Source organism: Ornithorhynchus anatinus, chromosome X1 (genome assembly GCF_004115215.2).
Source record: "Ornithorhynchus anatinus isolate Pmale09 chromosome X1, mOrnAna1.pri.v4, whole genome shotgun sequence".
In the NCBI taxonomy this organism is placed as follows: Eukaryota; Metazoa; Chordata; class Mammalia; order Monotremata; family Ornithorhynchidae; genus Ornithorhynchus; species Ornithorhynchus anatinus.
The window spans coordinates 6,998,461-7,017,387 of record NC_041749.1 but is presented as its reverse complement, the minus strand read 5'-3'; the positions used below and the strand labels follow the sequence as shown (position 1 = coordinate 7,017,387).

General features: G+C 52.2%; 1 protein-coding gene across 1 annotated transcript in view; it reads left to right on the top strand.

Annotated features, from left to right (window-relative positions):
• Positions 1–10,150: 10,150 nt before the first annotated feature.
• Positions 10,151–18,927, top strand: part of LOC100086889 (testis development related protein) — a 38,596-nt gene continuing 29,819 nt past the window's right edge. The window contains exon 1 of the mRNA XM_029050605.2: positions 10,151–10,384. Coding sequence (XP_028906438.1) covers positions 10,280–10,384 — 105 coding nt within the window. The 5' untranslated portion in view covers positions 10,151–10,279. The remainder of the gene's footprint in view (positions 10,385–18,927) is intronic.

Below are 18,927 nucleotides of genomic sequence, written 5' to 3'. Positions count from 1 at the left end.
GGCCACACTTCACTCTGCTGCCCGCATCATTTTTCCACAAAACCATTCAGGACCTGTCACTCCCCCTCCTCAAAAATACGCCAGTGGTTTCACAGAGCTGACAAGTGGTGGAGCTGGGATTCGAACCCATGACCTCTGACTCCCAAGCCCGGGCTCTTTCCCCTGAGCCACGCTGCTAATAATAAGTACCTGTCCCACATGGGGCTCACAGTCTAAGCAGGAATGAGAACAGGTATCCCCATTTTACAGATAAGGAACCTGAGGCACGAATAATAATAATAATAATAATGTTGGTATTTGTTAAGCGCTTACTACGTGCTGAGCACCGTTCTAAGCGCTGGGGTAGACACAGGGGAATCAGGTTGTCCCACGTGGGTGTCACAGTCTTAATCCCCATTTTACAGATGAGGCAACTGAGGCACCGAGAAGTTAAGTGACTTGCCCAAAGTCACACAGCTGACAAGTGGCAGAGCTGGGATTCGAACCCATGACCTCTGTCTCCAAAGCCCATGCTCTTCCCACTGAGCCACGCTGCTTCTCACTGAGCCTCGCTGCTTCTAATAATAATAATAATAATGCCATTTGTTAAGCGCTTACTATGTGCCAGGCACTGTACTAATTGCTGGGGTGGGTGCAAGCATTTCAGGTCAGACACGGCCCCTGTCTCACGTGGGGCTCACAGTCACAATCCCCATTTTACAGAGGACGTGACGGAGGAACAGAGAAGTGAAGTCCGCTTAGAACAGTGCTCGGCACATAGTAAGCGCTTAACAAATACCGACATTATTATTATTATTAAGTGCCTTGCCCAAGGTCCCACAGCAGCCATGTGGCAGATCCGGGACTAGAACCCATGACCTTCTGCCTGCCAGGCCTGTGCTCTAGCCACTAGGCCATGCTACTTCTCCCAAAGAAGTAAAGTGACTTACTCCAAGGTTTACACGGCATGCAAATGGATTAGAATTCATTTTTTTGCCGTCAACCTTGGACTGTCCCGTTTGAAATAGAAACTTCAAGACCGGGGCTTAGGAGGCTGAAGCGAAAAGCTTGTGAGGTTCAGGAAACAGCAAATCTGCCTGGAAACCAGACGCCAGACGTTGTCAATCCATGGTCTAGTTGAGACTCTTAATCCTGGGTGAATTTCCGTGGATAAATTTCACTGCCAGTGGAGCGGGAGGGGGAGAGAAGATGGGATGTGTCGGAGTGTTTGTGCATACGTGTGTCTTCTCGTACTTAACCGACCCGGGCCTGTAATGGACAACATCAATAATAATAATAATGATAATAAAGTTGGTATTGGTTAAGCGCTTACTCTGTGCCGAGCACTGTTCTAAGCGCTGGGGTAGATACAGGGTTATCGGGTTGTCCCACGTGGGGCTCACGGTCTTCATCCCCACTTTACAGATGAGGTAACTGAGGCCCAGAGAAGTGAAGTGACTTGCCCAAAGTCACAGAGCTGACAAGTGGTAGAGCCGGGATTAGAACCCATGACCTCTGACTCCTAAGCCCCGGTTCTTTCCACTGAGCCACGCTGCTTCTTTAAGTGAGAAGGTTGCTCAGGTGAGCCTCCGACATTATCGTATAAGCACCAATGCTGTCGTGATAAAAATTTAAGGACTGTGAAAAATTCTAGAGGTGGTTTGGTGTGGTTTCTGAAGGGAACAGCTGTTCCAGCACCACTGCTGCTTTCTCTGCAGAGCATGGGATGCGCAGTTAGAACGGAAGCCATTGCTGGTCCGGGGATCGCATCTATTTGGAGAAAGCTGGGTGGGTGGACTTTGGACCGCTGATTCGTCTCCTCCAAGAGACCTACCCGGGCTAGGCCCTCATTTCCTCTTCTTTTTAAGAGAAGCAGCGTGACTCAGTGGCAAGAGCCCGGGCTTGGGAGTCAGAGGACGTGGGTTCTAATCCCGGCTCCGCCGCTTGTCTGCTGGGTGACCTGGGGGAAGCCACTTCACTTCTCTGGGCCTCAGTGACCTCATCGGTAAAATGGGGATTAAGACTGTGAGCCCCACATGGAACAACTTGTTTACCTTCTATCTACCCCAGGGCTTAGAACAGTGCTGGGCATATAGTACCCTCTCTCGACCCCACTTAACCTTCCAGTTATCACCCTATCTCCCTACTACCCTTCCTCTCCAAGATCCTAGAACGAGTCGTCTACACTCGCTGCTTAGAATTCCTTAACTCCCATTCTCTCCCGGACCCCCTGCGATCTGGCTTCCGTCCCCTCCGCTCTACCGAGACTGCTCTCTCTAAGGTCACCGGTGACCTCCTTCTTGCCAAATCCAATGGCTCCTACTCTATCCTAATCCTCCTTGACCTCTCAGCTGCCTTTGACACCGTCGACCATCCCCTTCTCCTCCACACCTTATCTTGCCTGGGCTTCGCGGAGTCTGTCCTCTCGAGGTTCTCCTCTTATCTCTCTGTCCTCTCCGCGGCCTCCTTCGCGGGCTCCTCCTCCCCCTCCCATCCTCTAACTGTCGGGGTTCCTCAAGGGTCAGTTCTTGACCCTCTTCTCTTCTCCATATACACTCACTCCCTCCGTGAACTCATCCGCTCTCACGACTTCAACTATCATCTTTCTGCGGATGACACACAGATGTACATCTCCGCCCCGTCCTCTCCCCCTCCCTTCAGGCTCGTATCTCCTCTCGCCTCCAAGACGTCTCTACCTGGATGTCTGCCCGCCACCTAAAACTCAACGTGAGCAAGACCGAGCTCCTCATCTTCCCTCCCAAGCCCTGTCCTCTTCCTGACTTCCCTATCACCGTGGACGGTACGACCATCCTTCGCGTCTCTCGGGCCCGCGATCTCGGTGTCATCTTTGACTCGGCTCTCTCGTTCACCCCACACATCCGATCCGTCACCGAGACCTGCCGGTCTCACCTTTATAATATCGCCGAGATCCGCCCTTTCCTCTCCATCCAAACGGCTATCTTACTGCTACGGGCTCTCGTAATATCCCGGCTGGATTATCGTGTCAGCCTGCTCTCTGATCTCCCTTCCTCCTCCCTCTCCCCACTCCGGTCTGTTCTTCACTCCGCTGCCCGGCTCATCTTCCTGCAGAAACGCTCTGGGCCTGTCACTCCCCTTCTTAAAGATCTCCAGTGGTTGCCCATCGACCTCTGCTCCAAACAAAAACTCCTCACTCTAGGCTTCGAGGCTATCCATCCCCTTGCCCTCTCCTACCTCTCCTCCCTTCTCTCTTTCCACTGCCCACCCCGCACCCTCCGCTCCTCCGCCGCCCACCTCCTCACCGTCCCTCGGTCTCGCCCGTCCCGCCGTCGACCCCCGGGCCACGTCCTCCCGCGGTCCTGGAACGCCCTCCCTCCTCACCTCCACCATACTAATTCTCTTCCCCTCTTCAAAACCCTACTTAGAGCTCACTTCCTCCAAGAGGCCTTCCCAGACTGAGCTTCCCCTTTTCCCTCTGCTCCCTCTGCTGCCTCTTTGCCCCCCCTTCACCTCCCCTCAGCTAAGCCCCCTTTTCCCCCCTTTCCCTCTGCTCCTCCCCCTCTCCCTTTCCATCCCCTCAACACTGTACTCCTCCGCTCATCTGTATGTATTTTCATTACCCTATTTATTCTGTTAATGAGATGTACATCACCTTGATTCTTTTTATTTGCTATTGTTTTAATGAGCTGTTCATCCCCTTGATTGTATTTATTGCTTTTCTTGTCTGTCAGTCTCCCCCGATTAGCCTGTAAGCCCTTCAAAGGGCAGGGACTGTCTCTATCTGTTACCGATTTGTGCATTCCAAGCACTTAGTACAGTGCTCTGCACATAGTAAGCGCTCACTAAATACTATTGAATGAATGACAAATACCATCATTATTATTATTTTTATGGTATTTGCTCGCCATGGTATTTGCTCACCGATTAGACCGTGAGCCCGTCTATCTGTTGCGGAATTGTCCATTCCAAGCGCTTAGTACAGTGCTCTGCACATAGGAAGCGCTCAATAAATACTATTGAATGAATGAATGACAGGGAATGTGTCTACCAACTCTGTCGCATGGGACTTTGCCAAGGACTCAGAAAACACTAAAATAAACACCACTGTTTGATTGATTCAGTGGTGTCACTTGACAGCTTATCACTCTGGTCAAGTTTCACACTTTACACTTCGTGAAACCATTGTATTTGAAGTCCACACCCCATTCTCCCCACCTCTTCCATTCCAGGCTGCATACAATGAAACTAATTTTACCAGCAGCAGATCAATCAGGCAATCAATCAATCACATGTACTCTGTGCCGAGCATTGTACTAAGTGCTTGGGGGAGTAAAAAAAAACCAACCAAAACCCAGCAGAGTTGGAGGACGGGTTTCCTGCCCGCAACGAGCTAGCAGTCTATTAATATAAATTACGGATATGGACACAAATGCTGTGGTACAAAGTGCTGTGAACAAACAGCTCGCGTGTTACGTGACCTTGGTCGAGTCACTTGATTCAGTTAAATCAGTAGATTGTATTTATTGAGCACTTCCAGTGTGCGGAGCCCTGTTTTAGGGGCTTGAGGGTGGACTATAACAATAAACGGAGGCAATTCCCTGCCCTCAAGAGGGGGAGACAGACATTAATGTAAATAAATAAATGACAGATATGTACATAAGTGGTGTGGGGCCGAGAGGAGGGGATGAATAAAGGGAGCAAGTCAGGGTGAGGCAGAAGGGAGTGGGAGAAGAGATAAAGAGGGGTTAGTCAGGGAAGGTTCTGGCAACTCCACTAGGCCTCAGTTTCCTCATTTGTAAAAATGGAGATGATACCTGTTCTCCCTCCCCCTTTGACTGCCAGCCCATGTAAAACAGAGTCTCTTTCCAATCTGCTTGGAGCATATAATAATAATAATAATAATAATTGTATTTGTTAAGAGCTTACTATGTGCCAAGCACTGCTCTAAGTGCTGGGGGAGACGCAAGGTAATCAGGTTGTCCGACGTGGGGCTCACAGTCTTAATCCCTATTTTACAGATGAGGGAATTGAGGCACGGAGAAGCAAAGTGACTTGCCCAAAGTCACACAGCTGAAAAGGGCGGAGCCCGGATTAGAACCCACGACCTCTGACTCCCAGCCTGGGCTCTTGCCGCTAAGCCACACAAGGCATAACACAGCATATGGCACTTAGTAAGCACTTAACGAATACCACTGTTATTAAATACCACTGTCGTCATTAATAATAATGACCCTTGTTTTAGAATGGAGATGGAAGGGGCACCCTGATGAAAGGAAAAATGGGGTGGAGCAAAGATGCGCGCTTGGCGTTATTGAAAGAATTGTTTCAATAATCATAATGATTATTATCATGATATTTATTAAGCGCTTACTATCTGCCAAGCACTGTTCTAAGCACTGGGGTAGATACAAGGTTATCAGGTTGTCTCACGCGGGGCTCACAGTCTTCATCCCCATTTTACAGATGAGGGAACTGAGGCCCAGAGAAGTGAAGTGACTTGCCCACAGTCACACAGCTGACAAGTGGCAGAGCCGAGATTCGAACTCATGACCTCTGACTCTCAAGCCCGGCCTCTTTCCAGTAAGCCAGGCCGCTTCTCTAGAACCCATGACCTCTGACTCCCAAGCCCGGGCTCTTTCCACTAAACCACGCGGACTTTTCAACAAAGTAGGAGGCAACCAAGCAAAACGAATTCGGGAAAATCCAGAGGAACAGAAAAATTCGGTCACGGCGAAAGCGCAGGATTCTAAAAATAACGAGCTGTAGGTTTTGCGTTTCGTTCGTTGGAATGGCATTTCGACTTTTTGGGTGGCTGCCCTTTGTTTATAGAGGTGTTTGAGTTGTTTTGACATGTTTTGGGATGCTTTTTTAAATTTATGCTCTTAGATGGGTTAGGAATGGGATGTTCCTTATTATACGCTCATCTGGTTTGTGTGAGTTTTAGGGGTGTTTTATGGGTTAGGTGTGGTGGAGAGAGAAGCGTATACACTCAAGTGTGTATTCTTAGTATCGGTGGACCTAAGCAGGTCCTCATTTCCCTGGCCAAATGGCAGTTCTGAAGACTAGCTTGCATTTATTAGCATTTAGAGAAGCAGCGTGGCTCAGCGGAAAGAGCCCGGGCTTGGAAGTCAGAGGTCGTGGATTCGAATCTCGGCCCTGCCACATGTCAGCTGTGTGACTCTGGGCAAGTCATTTCACTTCTCTGTGCCTCAGTGACCTCAGCTGTAAAATGGGGATTAACTGTCAACCTCACGTGGGACAACCTGATGACCCTGTATCTCCCCCAGCGCTTAGAACAGTGCTCTGCACAGAGTAAGCGCTTAACAAATGCCAACATTATTATCATTATTTACCGTTTTTACATCGAGGCGAAATGTATTTTCGGGCTACGCATTTCTAATTGCGTTGAACTGGACCCTTTCATTTGCGTTTCTTCATTTGGGGCTTAACGTGGAGCACTTTCCTGATGACAGTGCCTATATTTTTATCACCCTATTTATTTTGTTAATGAGGTGTCCATCCCCTCGATTCTATTTATCGTGATTAGGTTGTCTTGGTTTTTGTCCGTCTGTCTTCCCCGATTAGACTGTAAGCCCGTCGATGGGCAGGGATGGTTTCTATCCGTTGCCCAATTGTCCATTCCAAGCGCTTAGTCCGGTGCTCCGCACACAGTGAGCGCTCAATAAATACTATTGAATGAATGAATAGTATGGCTTATTCGTCTGGTTAGTGTGGCGTTGGTGTGGCGTGGTGTAATGCTTGAAGAACTTTTCGGTTATGTGGAGGAGAGATTTACTTTCTTTCTTTATTTTATGAGAAGATCGGGTCTACAGGCACTCTGGGGTGGAAAAAAACCAACAAACCCAAACTGGCAACTCACTACTTAATTGTGCGGCACACTGGGGAGAGAGTGTGCTATCCGCCAAAGGGGCATCCTTGCCTTTTATCTTCTTTCTCTCTCCGGGCAATGAAGAAACCACGGTCTAGTGGAAAGAGCGTGGGCCTGGGGGTCAGAGGATCCGGGTTCTAATTCGGCCTCCGCCGCTTGCCTGCTGTGTGAACTTGGGCGAGTGGCTTCCCTTCTCTCTGCCTCAGTTTCTTCATCCTTAAAATGGGGATTTACCTCTGGCCTGGAACGCCCTCCCTCCTCAGATCATATCCATTGATTGAACTGATCCCCTCGCCCCCTTCGACTTCACCTCCCTTCTCTCCTTCTCCATCGCAGCGCGCACGCTCCGCTCCTCTGCCTCCACTGACCTCCTCACCGTCCCTCCTTCTCGCCCGTCCCGCCGTCGACCCCGGGCCCACGTCCTACCGCTGACCTGGAACGCCCTTGCCTCCTCCTCACATCCGCCAAACTAACTCTCAATGGAAAAAGCTTGGGAGTCAGGGGTCGTGGGTTCTAATCCCGGCCCCGCCACTCGTCAGCGGTGTGGCCTGGGGCAAGTCGCTTCACTTCTCGGTGCCCTCAGTTCCCTCATCTGTAAAAATGGGGATTAAGACTGTGAGCGCCACGTCGGACAGCCTGATGACCTTGTGGTATCCCCCCTCCCCAGCGCTTAGAAGAGTGCTTGGCACATAGTAAGCGCTCAACAGATGCCATCAGTATTATTATTCCTCTCTTCAAAGCCCTGCTGAGAGCTCACCTCCTCCAGGAGGCCTGCCCAGACTGAGCCCTCCCTTTCCCTCTCCTTCTCCCGCCTTTTGCTCTTCCCCCTCCCGGCAGCACCTGTGCCTATTTGATTATATTATTTATTACTCTATTGATTTTGTTAATGATGTGTCTCTAGCTATGATCTTATTGATCTATTTTGATGGTATCGATGCCCGACTACTTGTTGTGTTTCGCTGTCCGTCTCCCCCCCACTTCTAGACTGGGAACCCATTGGGGGCCAGGGATGGTCTCTCTCTCTGTGGCCAAATTGTCTGTTCCAAGCGCTTAGTCCAGTGTTCTGCACATAATAAGCGCTCAATCAATAGGATTGAATGAATGAAAGGGGAGACACAGGCACAGACGGAGACACAGACACAGAGACGGACAGAGCACTCGAGGGAGAGACAGAGAGACGGAGAAAGAGAGAGACCCACCGAGACAGAGAGAGATGGGGAGAGACCGAGAGAGACGGGGGGGGAGAGAAGGATGCAGAGAGATAGAGATAGCGAGGGAGGGAAGGAGAGACAGAGAGAGGGAAGGAGAGACAGTGAGTCAGAGAGAGGGAGAAAGAGATGGAGAAACAGAGACAGAGACAGGGAGAGACAGACAAAGACGGACACAGAGAGAGAAATAGAGACAGAGACAGACACAGAGAGGGAGAAAGAGACAAAGAGACAGAGGGGGCAGAGACAGAGAGAGGGAGAAAGAGACAAAGAGACAGAGAGGGACAGAGCCAGGGAGAAAGAGATGGAGAAACAGAGAGAGACAGAGACAGCGAGAGACAGACACAGAGAGAGAGACATAGAGACAGACAAAGACGGACACAGAGAGAGAGAGAGAAATAGAGACAGACACAGAGAGACAGAAAGGGAGAAAGAGACAAAGAGACAGAGGGGGCAGAGACAGAGAGAGGGAGAAAGAGACAAAGAGACAGAGAGGGACAGAGCCAGGGAGAAAGAGATGGAGAAACAGAGAGAGACAGAGACAGTGAGAGACAGACACAGAGACAGAGGGAGAGAGGGAGAGACAGAGAGAGAGAAAGAGACGGAGAGACAGAGACAGAGACAGGGAGAGACAGAGGGAAAAAGGGACGTAGAGACAGAGAGAGAGAGAGAAAGAGATGGAGAGACAGAGACAGACAGAGACAGAGATGGGGAGAGGTAGAAAGAGACGGAGAGAAGAGAGAGAAACAGGCAGAGATGCTCTACTGTATGTATTTTCATTACCCTATTTATTTTGTTAATGAGATGTACATTGTCTCGATTCTATTTAGCTGCCATTGTTTTTACGAGATGTTCTTCCCCTCGACTCTATTTTTTGCCATCGTTCTCGTCTGTCCGTCTCCCCCGATTAGGCCGTAAGCCCTTCAAAGGGCAGGGACCGTCTCTATCTGTTGCCGCCTTGTTCATTCCAAGCGCTCAGTCCAATGCTCCGCACATAGTAAGCGCTCAATAAAGACTATTGAATGAAGGGAGAGAGACTTCGAAAGAGAGAGACAGAAAGAGACAGAGAGAGGGAGAAAGAGCCAGAAAGAGATGGGGGGAGAGAGACAGAGAGAGATGAAGAGACAGAGAGGGACAGAGACAGGGAGAGGGAGAAAAGGACGGAGAGACAGAGAGACGGAGAGAGGGAGAGAGACAGACAGAGAGACACAGAGAGAGACAGAGAGAGAAATGGACAGGGAGAGATAGCCAGAGACAGGGAGAGACAGAGAGAGATATGGACAGGGAGAGACAGAAAGAGACAGAGAGAGACATGGACAGGGAGAGATAGCCAGAGACAGAGAGAGACGCAGAGAGAGATATGGACAGGGAGAAACTGCCAGAGACAGGGAGAGGCGTGGACAGGGAGACACAGAGAGAGACAGAGAGAGAGAGAGACATGGACAGGGAGAGACAGAGAGAGAGACATGGACAGGGAGAGGCAGAGAGAGAGACAGAGACAGAGGCAGAAAGAGACAGAGAGAGACATGGACAGGAAGAGACAGGGAGAGACAGAGAGAGCGGTGCGGCTCCTCTCCCCCGCCCCCCCTCCGTCCCCCCTCCGTCCCCCCCGCGGGGGAAGTTCCCCCGTCGGCCGGGAGGGGGCGTGGCGGGGCGGGCGTCCCGTCGCCGTGGCAACGAGTCCCCGCCCCCGCGGGGGCGCGCCGGGGCCCGGGCCGGGCTAAGATGGCCGAGCCCCTCGGCGGCCCCGGCTCCGCACACCCCCGCGGGCCCCAGACCAGCCGAGCCCAGCCCACACCCCGCCATCACCGCCGCTCGGGGCCGGGGCCGGGGCCGGGGCCGGGGGAGGGGCGGCGGCGGCGTCCTCCTCCTCCTCCCCCCCCCCCCTCCCCGGCTGCTCCGCGCCTCGCCCCCTCCCTCCTTCTCCCTGCCCCCGTCCGCGCGCCCCTTCCCTCCGCGCGCGCGCGCGCCTCCCCCGTCCGCGCGCCCCCCCTCCCCGTCCGCGCGCCCCCCCTCCCCGTGTCCGCGCGCGGGCCACTTCCGTCCGCGCGCCCTCCCCTCCCTCCCCGCCCCCTCCCTGCCCTGTAACGGCCGCTGAGGAGGAGGAGGAGGAGAAGGAGGAGGAGGAGGACGAGGAGGACGAGGAGGCGGCGCCGTCGTCGTCGCCACCGCCGCGAAGCCCCCCGGGCCTGTCCCGTCCCGTCCCGTCCCGTCCCGTCCCGTCATGTGGAAGCTGAGCAAGGGCAAAGTGTTCCTGGGAGAGCCCCCCGCCCCCCGGGCCCCGGAGCCGCCGTCGCCCGCGCCCCCCGGGACGCCCCCCGAACCGCAGGTAAGAGAGGGGAGGAAAGGAGACGAGAGGGGGGCGGGGGAGGGGGGGCGGGGGGCGCCTGCCCCGTCGCCCAGGGAGGCCGGCGGCCGCCCAACCCCCCCCCCCCCCCCCGACTTTTGGCCTCCCGTGACTTGGCATTTCCACGGCTGCCCCTCTTCTCACCTCCGCGCTCTCGCCCCCTCTTTCCTTCCCTCTCTCCTCCTCTCCTTCCCTCTCCCCAACCTTCTCTCCTCCCCCCCTTCCTTCCTTCCTTCCTTCCTTCCTTCCTTCCTTCCTTCCTTCCTTCCTTCCTTCCTTCCTTCCTTCCTTCCTTCCTTCCTTCCTTCCTTCCTTCCTCTCCCCTTTCCCTCTCTCCCCTTTCCCTCTTTCCTTCCTCCTCTCCTTCCCCCCTTCTCTTCTTCCCTCTCCCCTTCCTTCTCTCCTTCCTTCCTTCTTCCCTTCCCCTTCCCTCTTTCCTTCCTCCTCTCCTTCCCTCTCTCCTTCTCTCCCCTTTCCTCTTTCCTTCCTCCTCTCCTTCCCTCCCCCCTTCCTCCTCTCCTTCCCTCCCCCCTTCCTCCTCTCCTTCCCTCTCCCCCTCCTTCTTCCTTCTTTCTTTTCCCCTTCCTTCTCTCCTTCCCTCTCCCCAACCTTCTCTCCTTCCTTCTTCCCTTCCCCCTTCCCTCTCTGCTTCCTCCTCTCCTTCCCTCTCCCTCTCCCCTTCATTCATTCAGTAGTATTTATTGAGCGCTTACTCTGTGCAGAGCACTGGACTAAGCACTTGGAATGGACAATTCGGCAACAGAGACCATCCCTACCTAGTGATTCCTTCTCTCCTAACCTCCTCTCCTTCCCTCTTCCCTTCTTCCTCCCCTTCCCTCTCCCCTTCCCCTTCCCCTTCCTCCTCTCCTTCCCTCTTCCCCTTCCTCCTCTCCTTCCCTCTTCCCTTCCTCCTCTCCTTCCCTCTTCCCTTCCTCCTCTCCTTCCCTCTTCCCCTTCCTCCTCTCCTTCCCTCTTCCCCTTCCTCCTCTCCTTCCCTCTTCCCCTTCCTCCTCTCCTTCCCTCTTCCCCTTCCTCCTCTCCTTCCCTCTTCCCTTCCTCCTCTCCTTCCCTCTTCCCTTCTTCCTCTCCTTCCCTCTTCCCTTCTTCCTCTCCTTCCCTCTTCCCTTCTTCCTCCCCTTCCTACTCTCCTTCCTCCTCTCCTTCCCTCTCTCCTTCCCTCCTCCCTTTTCTCCTTTCCTCCTTCTTCCTCTCCCTTCCCTCCAGAGCCCACGGGGGAACCCGGGCCCCGCTTCCCTTTAAAACATTGCATTTCGACTGCCAAAAAAAAACCCCTTGGAAAAAGAGGGTAGAGCGGTAGGGGGGACAGACGGGCAGCGAATCATCCCCATGGTCCTGACCCGTCCCAGACTCGGGCAGACAAATCCACCCCTGGTGAGATGGGGGCTGTAGCCTTTTAATCTGGACACTTATTTTTTTTTCTTCTGGTTGACTCACGTGAAACATTGATAGCTAACAGATGCCAAATGCAAAAAAGAAAAAGAAAAAAAAAATCTCGACTTCCAGGTATTCCCAATCCAAAATAAATAAATAAATAAATAAATAAATTGCAGTGTCCCAAAGCACAGGCCAGAAATGCAAACCTCGTCGATTTAGCAGTCAGACCGAGCGTTTTACGGATGCGTTAATTCTTTCCTTTTTCTCCCTTTAGGATATGCGAGTTTTTGATTTGATTTCATTTATTACAAAATCTTAGCGTTTACCCGCGGGGTCAGATGAATTAGCTTTGCTCCAGGACTCAAACTTCAGAATGAAGACAAAGTGCTCGCTATTGAGTTGAAACGTACTAGACATTCATGTAGACGTTTTGCTGCTCAAGTTCTCAGAGCTCATCGATGTGTCTGGGGTACTCAGGGCAGTCCTGTGAATAACGTTTTCTCTCAAGGGGGAAAAGAAACGGATTTAGGAAAGAATTGGGCAAGTGCTTGGATTCCCCGCCAGTGTTTCGCCGTGTCTACATTGGATATTAATGCGGTAATTACAGAGACAGCTAAATCAAAGTAAATCGTAATTGCCCGTTTGAAATCCGAAAGCTTGTGACGATCATAATAAAATGTTAAATGCGCTGTAAAATATTTATGTGGTTAACAAGCATTTCCTTGTTTTAAACCTCTGATTATTGCGAGGAGTGGATCGGTATGGACAGAAATAATGGGGGGGAGAAAAAAAAAGTGTGGCTATTAAGTGTGGGCGGGTTCTCTTTTCTGTCTGTGTGGCCACAACAGGTGTTGTCTAAGGAGAATCACATTTTTTCCCCTGGGGACCTCACATTGCTTCATGAAGCGCTAGAACTAGGGCAGTTGGCTTCCACCAAGGATGTCTAGCGGGAATAGGACGGAGGCTCCTTGCTCGAAGCTGCCCGGGACCCCGAATTCCCGGGCCGTTAAAACGGCGAAACCGGTTTTGCTGCTGGAGGATGCCTTTCTTCCCAAAGTGAGAGAAGGCTCCCTCTCCTAGAGTTGTTTCCGCGCGGTAGGTAGGAACTTGTTGCCAGAGTTGAACAAAGTCCATCGATATCCTGTTGCGGCTGCCCAACCGCCCGTGAGGGGAAATGCAGCAAAGAAAAACGATGATGGCTTTTGATGACGGCGGCACTTATTAAGCGCTTACTGTGTGCAAAGCACTGTTTTAAGCGCTGGGGGGGGGGGTATACAGGGTGATCAGGTTGTCCCACGGGGGGCTGACAGTCTTCATCCCCCTTTTACAGTTGAGGTCACTGAGGCACAGAAAAGTGAAGTGGCTTGCCCAAGGCCACACAGCAGACAAGTGGCGGAGCCGGAATTAGAACCCACGACCTCTAACTCCCAAGCCCGGGCTCTTTCCACTGAGCCACGGTGCTTCCCAAAAAGGAAAATCCATCAGAGAGTGCCATGGCCCTCCTCGGCGTCACCAGACGTGTCTTGCTTGCAGAGACCAACCTCAGATCAGGCAGATCTGGAGGATCGTAATCAGTAACTTTCCCCTTCTGTGATTTGGGAGGAAACCCCGCCATTTTCCATCCGGACTTCTCAGCGTATCGCTGATTTGAATGTTAACTCGCCTTTTAAAGTTCCAGACTATTTAAATCGGAATTCCGGCGCCACAGCGTAAACTGCCACGTTTATTTCGGCTTATCGTAGTCACTTCAAGCGCCGTACTTAGGGGAGAGGACCGCTGAGGGGATACTACTTGAAAAAGCTTTCTGATTTTTCTGGCTGGAGAGCAGAGGGACGAAAACTGTAGTCTGATAGGTTGGTTGACCTCAGACCTTTTAGGCTAGGTGCCGTTCAGACTTTCGGAAGAGTTCGCCACCGATACACCAGCCTTAGAAATCAGCTCCGCTTGTGACACGAGACCTGCCTGCCCACCAAATGTGGTTTCAGCTGACTAAAGGAAGGATTTACTGCACGAGTGGGATTTAAGGAGTCCATTAAAATGGGACTCTAGAAGACCTCTTACAAAAGTTCTCGATGCCGTGTTTTGCTGCGCTTTCAGAGTTCAGCTTTACCAAAACGCGACTTTTACAGTCATGCGACCTGGACGGATGCTTTTTTTTTTTTTCCCCTGTGCTAGAAAAGGGACTTCATTTGAAATGAAATGCAGTATTCTCAGTAGTTTAGCACCCTCCCCCCCCCACCACACGCGCACCCACACAGACACACACAACATTTCCTACTCGGTTCACATGACTTGGTTTATGAAAAGCATTCCGGCTTAACGTTCTGCAGTACACGTCTAGAGTTTGACCCGTATGGCTTTAAGATGCGGGAGCCGGGGATGTGTGTGACACAGATAGTGTGGCGAAAAGCTAGCGCCTATTTTTCTATTTTTCTACTAGAGCATCAACCTTGAGGTCCTCTCCTGCCCTAGTGGGATGATTTTCTTTAGCTCCTCTCACCGAATTGTAGCGCTACAGAAGGGAAGTACCTCTAGAGCCGGGTTCAACATTAACGAACGCAGGCGTGTTTATCAAAGTGGAACTACTCGGTTTTAGCGGGGTTTTTTTGGTGCTTTGAGATTCATGTTTGAAAGCCCTTTTTGGAGTTAAAACGTTCGTGAGGGCATTACCATTTAAATGCCCGCAAATACCCTGTAGGGGATCTGGGGGAGTGAAAGAAAAATCAGGGATACAGCAGATACTTTGAAAAAGGCTAATGGTCTTCCCTACGATAGATACTCTTTTTTTTTTTTTTAATTAATTAATTAAAGATTTCAAAAGTCATTCAGAGTTAATGCTCTCTGAAAGTACTCGACACAACCGCCATCCCGGATCGGGTGTCGTTAATAAATTGATGGTGACGGAGAAGCAGCGTGGGGTAGTGGATAGAGCCCAGGCCTGAGAGTGGGAAGGTCACGGATTCTAATCTCGGCTCCCCCGCTTGTCGGCTGTGGGACCCTGGGCGGGTCACTTCACTTCTCTGGGCCTCAGTTCCCTCCTCTGTAAAATGGGGATTGAGACTGTGAGCCCCACGCCGGACAGGGACTGTGTCCAACCCGATTTGTCTGTCTCCACCCCAGCGCTCAGTGCAGTGCCTGGCACCGAGGGAGCCTTTAACAAATACCATAATTATCGAGAAGCAGCGTGGCTTAGTGGAGAGAGCCCGGGCTCGGGAGTCAGAGGACTTGGGTTCTAATCCCGGCTCTGCCACTTGTCTGCTCTGTGACCCGGGCAAGCCTTGGGCAATCCCGGCACTGCCACCTGTCTGCTCTGTGCCTCAGTTACCTCACCTGTCAAATGGGGATGAAGACGGCGGGCCCCACGGGGGACAACCCGATTACCTCGTATCCACCCCAGCGTTCAGAACAGTGCTTGGCACAGAGTAAGCGCTTAACCGATTCCATGATTATTAGAACTCATTATTGTGGAGTCCCCCGGGGAATGATGGGCAAGCCTCGCCCTCACCACCAATGGTAATTATTGAGCGCATACCACGTGCGGAGCCCTGTACCGAGCGCTGGGGAGAGCACAGTAACAACAGAATAGGCAGACCCGTCCGCTGACCACGACGAGGGGGAGGCGGATATTTGGTATGACGAACGTCCGTCCTGAAAGTTGGGCAGCCTGAGCCGGCACGGAAGAACCGATTTGAGAGTTGGGGGTTGCACGCGGCCTCTCCCACCTCTGCCCATCCCGTTCCCGGGGTGGGGGTGGGGGATCCACGAGGGAGTAGGCAGGCAGGGCTGTGGCACGTTGGGGCGGGCACACGAAGGTTTCTTCTCTGCAGGTGCCGTTCGCCACCCGAATGATTTTGCGGTCTGGTCCCCGGTCCCTTGGAAGTTGCTGAGGTCTTCCCTGCCCGCCTCAGCCATTTTCAGGATTCCCTACTGGTCCTTTTCACCTGGCGGGGAGCCATAGGCAATCCTCTGGGAAGAAAGCTTCGGCGCCGATGGCGGAACCGGGAGCGGAACCCCGGCGTCCTGATTCCCAGAGCCTTCCTCTGTCCACTAGACCGGATTACAGGAAGAATAATTACTGTAGTGTTTAGTCTGCACTCACCGTATCCATCAGTGGAGTTTATAGAGCGCTTACCGTGTCGAGAGCACCGTACTGAGCTCTTGGGAGAATCCAACATGCCGGGCGTTGGAGTAGATACAAGACCTGCAGGTCCCGGCCCCGCGTGAGGTTCACCGCCAAAGCGGCAGGGAGAACGGGTACTGAACTCCCCTTTTACGGACGTGGAAACTCCAGCGCGGAGAAGTTAGTGACTACCTCAGGGTCACGCAGGCAGAGCTGAGATTAGAACCCGGGTCTTTTTCCGACTCCCAGGTTCAAATTCTCGGCACTCGGCCACTCTCTTCCAAGAAAGGAACCTGCGTGTTTTCAAGCTGTGAAAAATCCTAGTGCTTTTTTTTTTTAATTTTTTAAGCAGAAATAGTCAACTCGTGTGTGCTGTTAACTTTTCAGACATACCCTATATTGAAACGACCCGTAGGTGCTTATCCGTATGAGTGCCAAGCTGTCATTTTGCAGATTGGTGCTCTGCATTTTCAGTTTTTATCTGCTGTCTTATTTCGAGGGTAGGCAGTAAAAGCACCCAAAGGATTAGGAAGAAGGGAAAGGGTATTATTTTGGGCCCTTTAACCGTCCTGAAAACCTTTCTGATGAGAGGAGAAAATGAATGGTTTGAACGTGCCTTTTTCAGAAGAGTTTTCAAAGGCTGGAACCTTCTATTCAGAATTCAAGATTAGTAACTACAAGAAGAAAAAAAGTTTCTTGGAGATGGATTTATACGGGTTTATATCTGCTACCCTGTTTATTTTGTTCAGCATCATCGATGTCTGTCTCTGACACCGAATGATTCCAGATTCGTTCGGGGCAGGCAGGGTTTCCCTTGGCTATTCTCGTCGGTTCCCCGAGCACTTAATGCGGTGGTCTACCCAGAGGCGTTCTGCCTCAGATCAGCCGGTGAAAATTTCAATCCCTCACACGTTTCCGGTCTTTGGGGAATCTTGTTAAAACTGACCTCGTCATAACAGCTCCGATATTTTTAAAGAAGAGAAAACACACGTGCCTGGGCCGAACTTCTCGGTTTCACGAGCGAAGGCCGGTGGGGGGGAACTGATAATATTATAACAGCAGCAATATCTATGGTATCAAGCACTTACTACTCCGTGCCAAGCACTGTTCTAAGCGCTGGGGTAGACACGAGGTAATCAGGTTGTTCCACGTGGGGCTCGCAGTCTTCATCCCCATTTTCCAGATGAGGGAACTGAGGCCCAGAGGAGTGAAGTGGAGTGAAGTGACTTGCCCAAGGTCACACAGCAGATGAGTAGCAGAGCCGGGATTAGAACCCACGTCCTCTGACTCCCGAGCCCGAGCTCTTGCCTCGTAAGCCACGCTGAAATGGTTATGGCCGAGTGTTAGGGAGAGAGGGGGCTGGGGAAGGGGAGGCTCAAAGTTGGAATCCCAGTATTCAAGGATTTGGGATTGAAGGTAAATGAAAATCAGAAGTCACTCGAGCCGCCCAACGCTCTAGCTTCCTCCTCTGCGGTGCTCTTCTCCAGCACTCCGAAACGTGGCGGCTAGCTCGCTTCATTTGGAGGGAGACTGGATCGCGTGCTATCTGTAGTCACGGTGTTTACCGAGTGCCTCCTGAATGCAGTGTGACAGTACTAAGCGCTTGGGAAGCACTGTGGAAGTTCAGGACATATTCCCTTCACCTCACGGGAACAGAGAACAAATCGTTCCCCCCCCCCCCGGTGAATAGAGGTCATTTTCAGACTGCTGGGGATACAGAGAGGATATGCCCAAATAGCCCAAGCCAAATCTCCTCCCCGCCCGCCTCAATCACCCAGCGATATGAATGGAGCCCTCAGCGGTTGCAGAGCATCGTACAAAGTGCTTGGGAGCTGGTAGGCGCAATCCACCATCACGAGGAGCTGAAGGTGCGGAGCGAGAGACGGAACGGAGAGATAAAGACAGCGGAAATGGCAGGGGAGGAGGAGATGAGCATACGTGCCGTGGGACTGAGGGTGGGGTGATTGGCAGAGTGGTTAAAGGAGACAGATCCACAGAAGGGAGAGGGAGAGGAGGGCTTAGTCAGGGAAGGCTTCTTGGAGGAGGTGTGATATCAATGATGCTTTGAAGGCGGGGAAAGTGGTGGTCCGTGAACGTCACCCGGCGCCGGGGACAGGTTCTTTCGGAATCGACGCGGCGAGAGAGAGAGAGAGAGAGAGAGAGAGAGAGAGGAAGGGAGTTTCATACCAGGGCAAGATTTGGGCCAGGGTTGGGTGGCGAGATCGAGGCGCAGCGAGTAGGTCGGCATCGGAGTGAAGTGGGCCGGCTGGGTTAGGTCAACAAGGTAAGGTAGGAGGGGGAGAGCCGATCCAGTCGATGGGGTGGAGTTTCTGTTGGATGTGGAGGTGGATGGGCAGACCGTTAGAGGTTTTCGGTTGGGGGGTCGGGGGGACAACATGGACTGAAGTATTTTTTAGGAGAATAATCCAGATAACGGAGTGAACTGTTAGACCGGAGAGGGGAGAGGCGGAAGATGGAGGCGGTCAGCACGATGGAGGCTGAGGCGGTAGTCGAGGCGAGAGACGGAAATCGTTTGGATCGGCGATGTAGCGGTTGGGTGAGGAGAGGGCAGGCGCTAGAGACGCGAAGGAATCGGCAGCGTTGGGTGACCGATTCAATCCGTGCACCGCACGAGAAAGCTGTCCCCGTTTTTCCCTCGTGAATCACACAGGCAGTAGCTAACTAGATGGTCGTCTCTGAAAGTAAAGAAGACATTCTAGCAAAACTTGAAGAAGTAGTTTTCGGAACTTGAATCGCCGATACTCCGACGATGGAGTGTTTTTCGTTTGAGGAAGCGGACGTAAAATCAGATCCGCTGTTCTGCTGTGGTCAGCTGAAGAATTAGGTCGGGGAGCCTTTAGTTTAATATCCTCACCCGGAATAAGACCGTGGCTTCACCACTTCTGAAATTCATGCCCTCGTATTTATTGAGCGCTTGCTGTGTGCAGAGCGCTGTACTGAGCGCTTGGGAGAGTACAGTACACCGATAAGCAGGCACACTCCCTGCCCA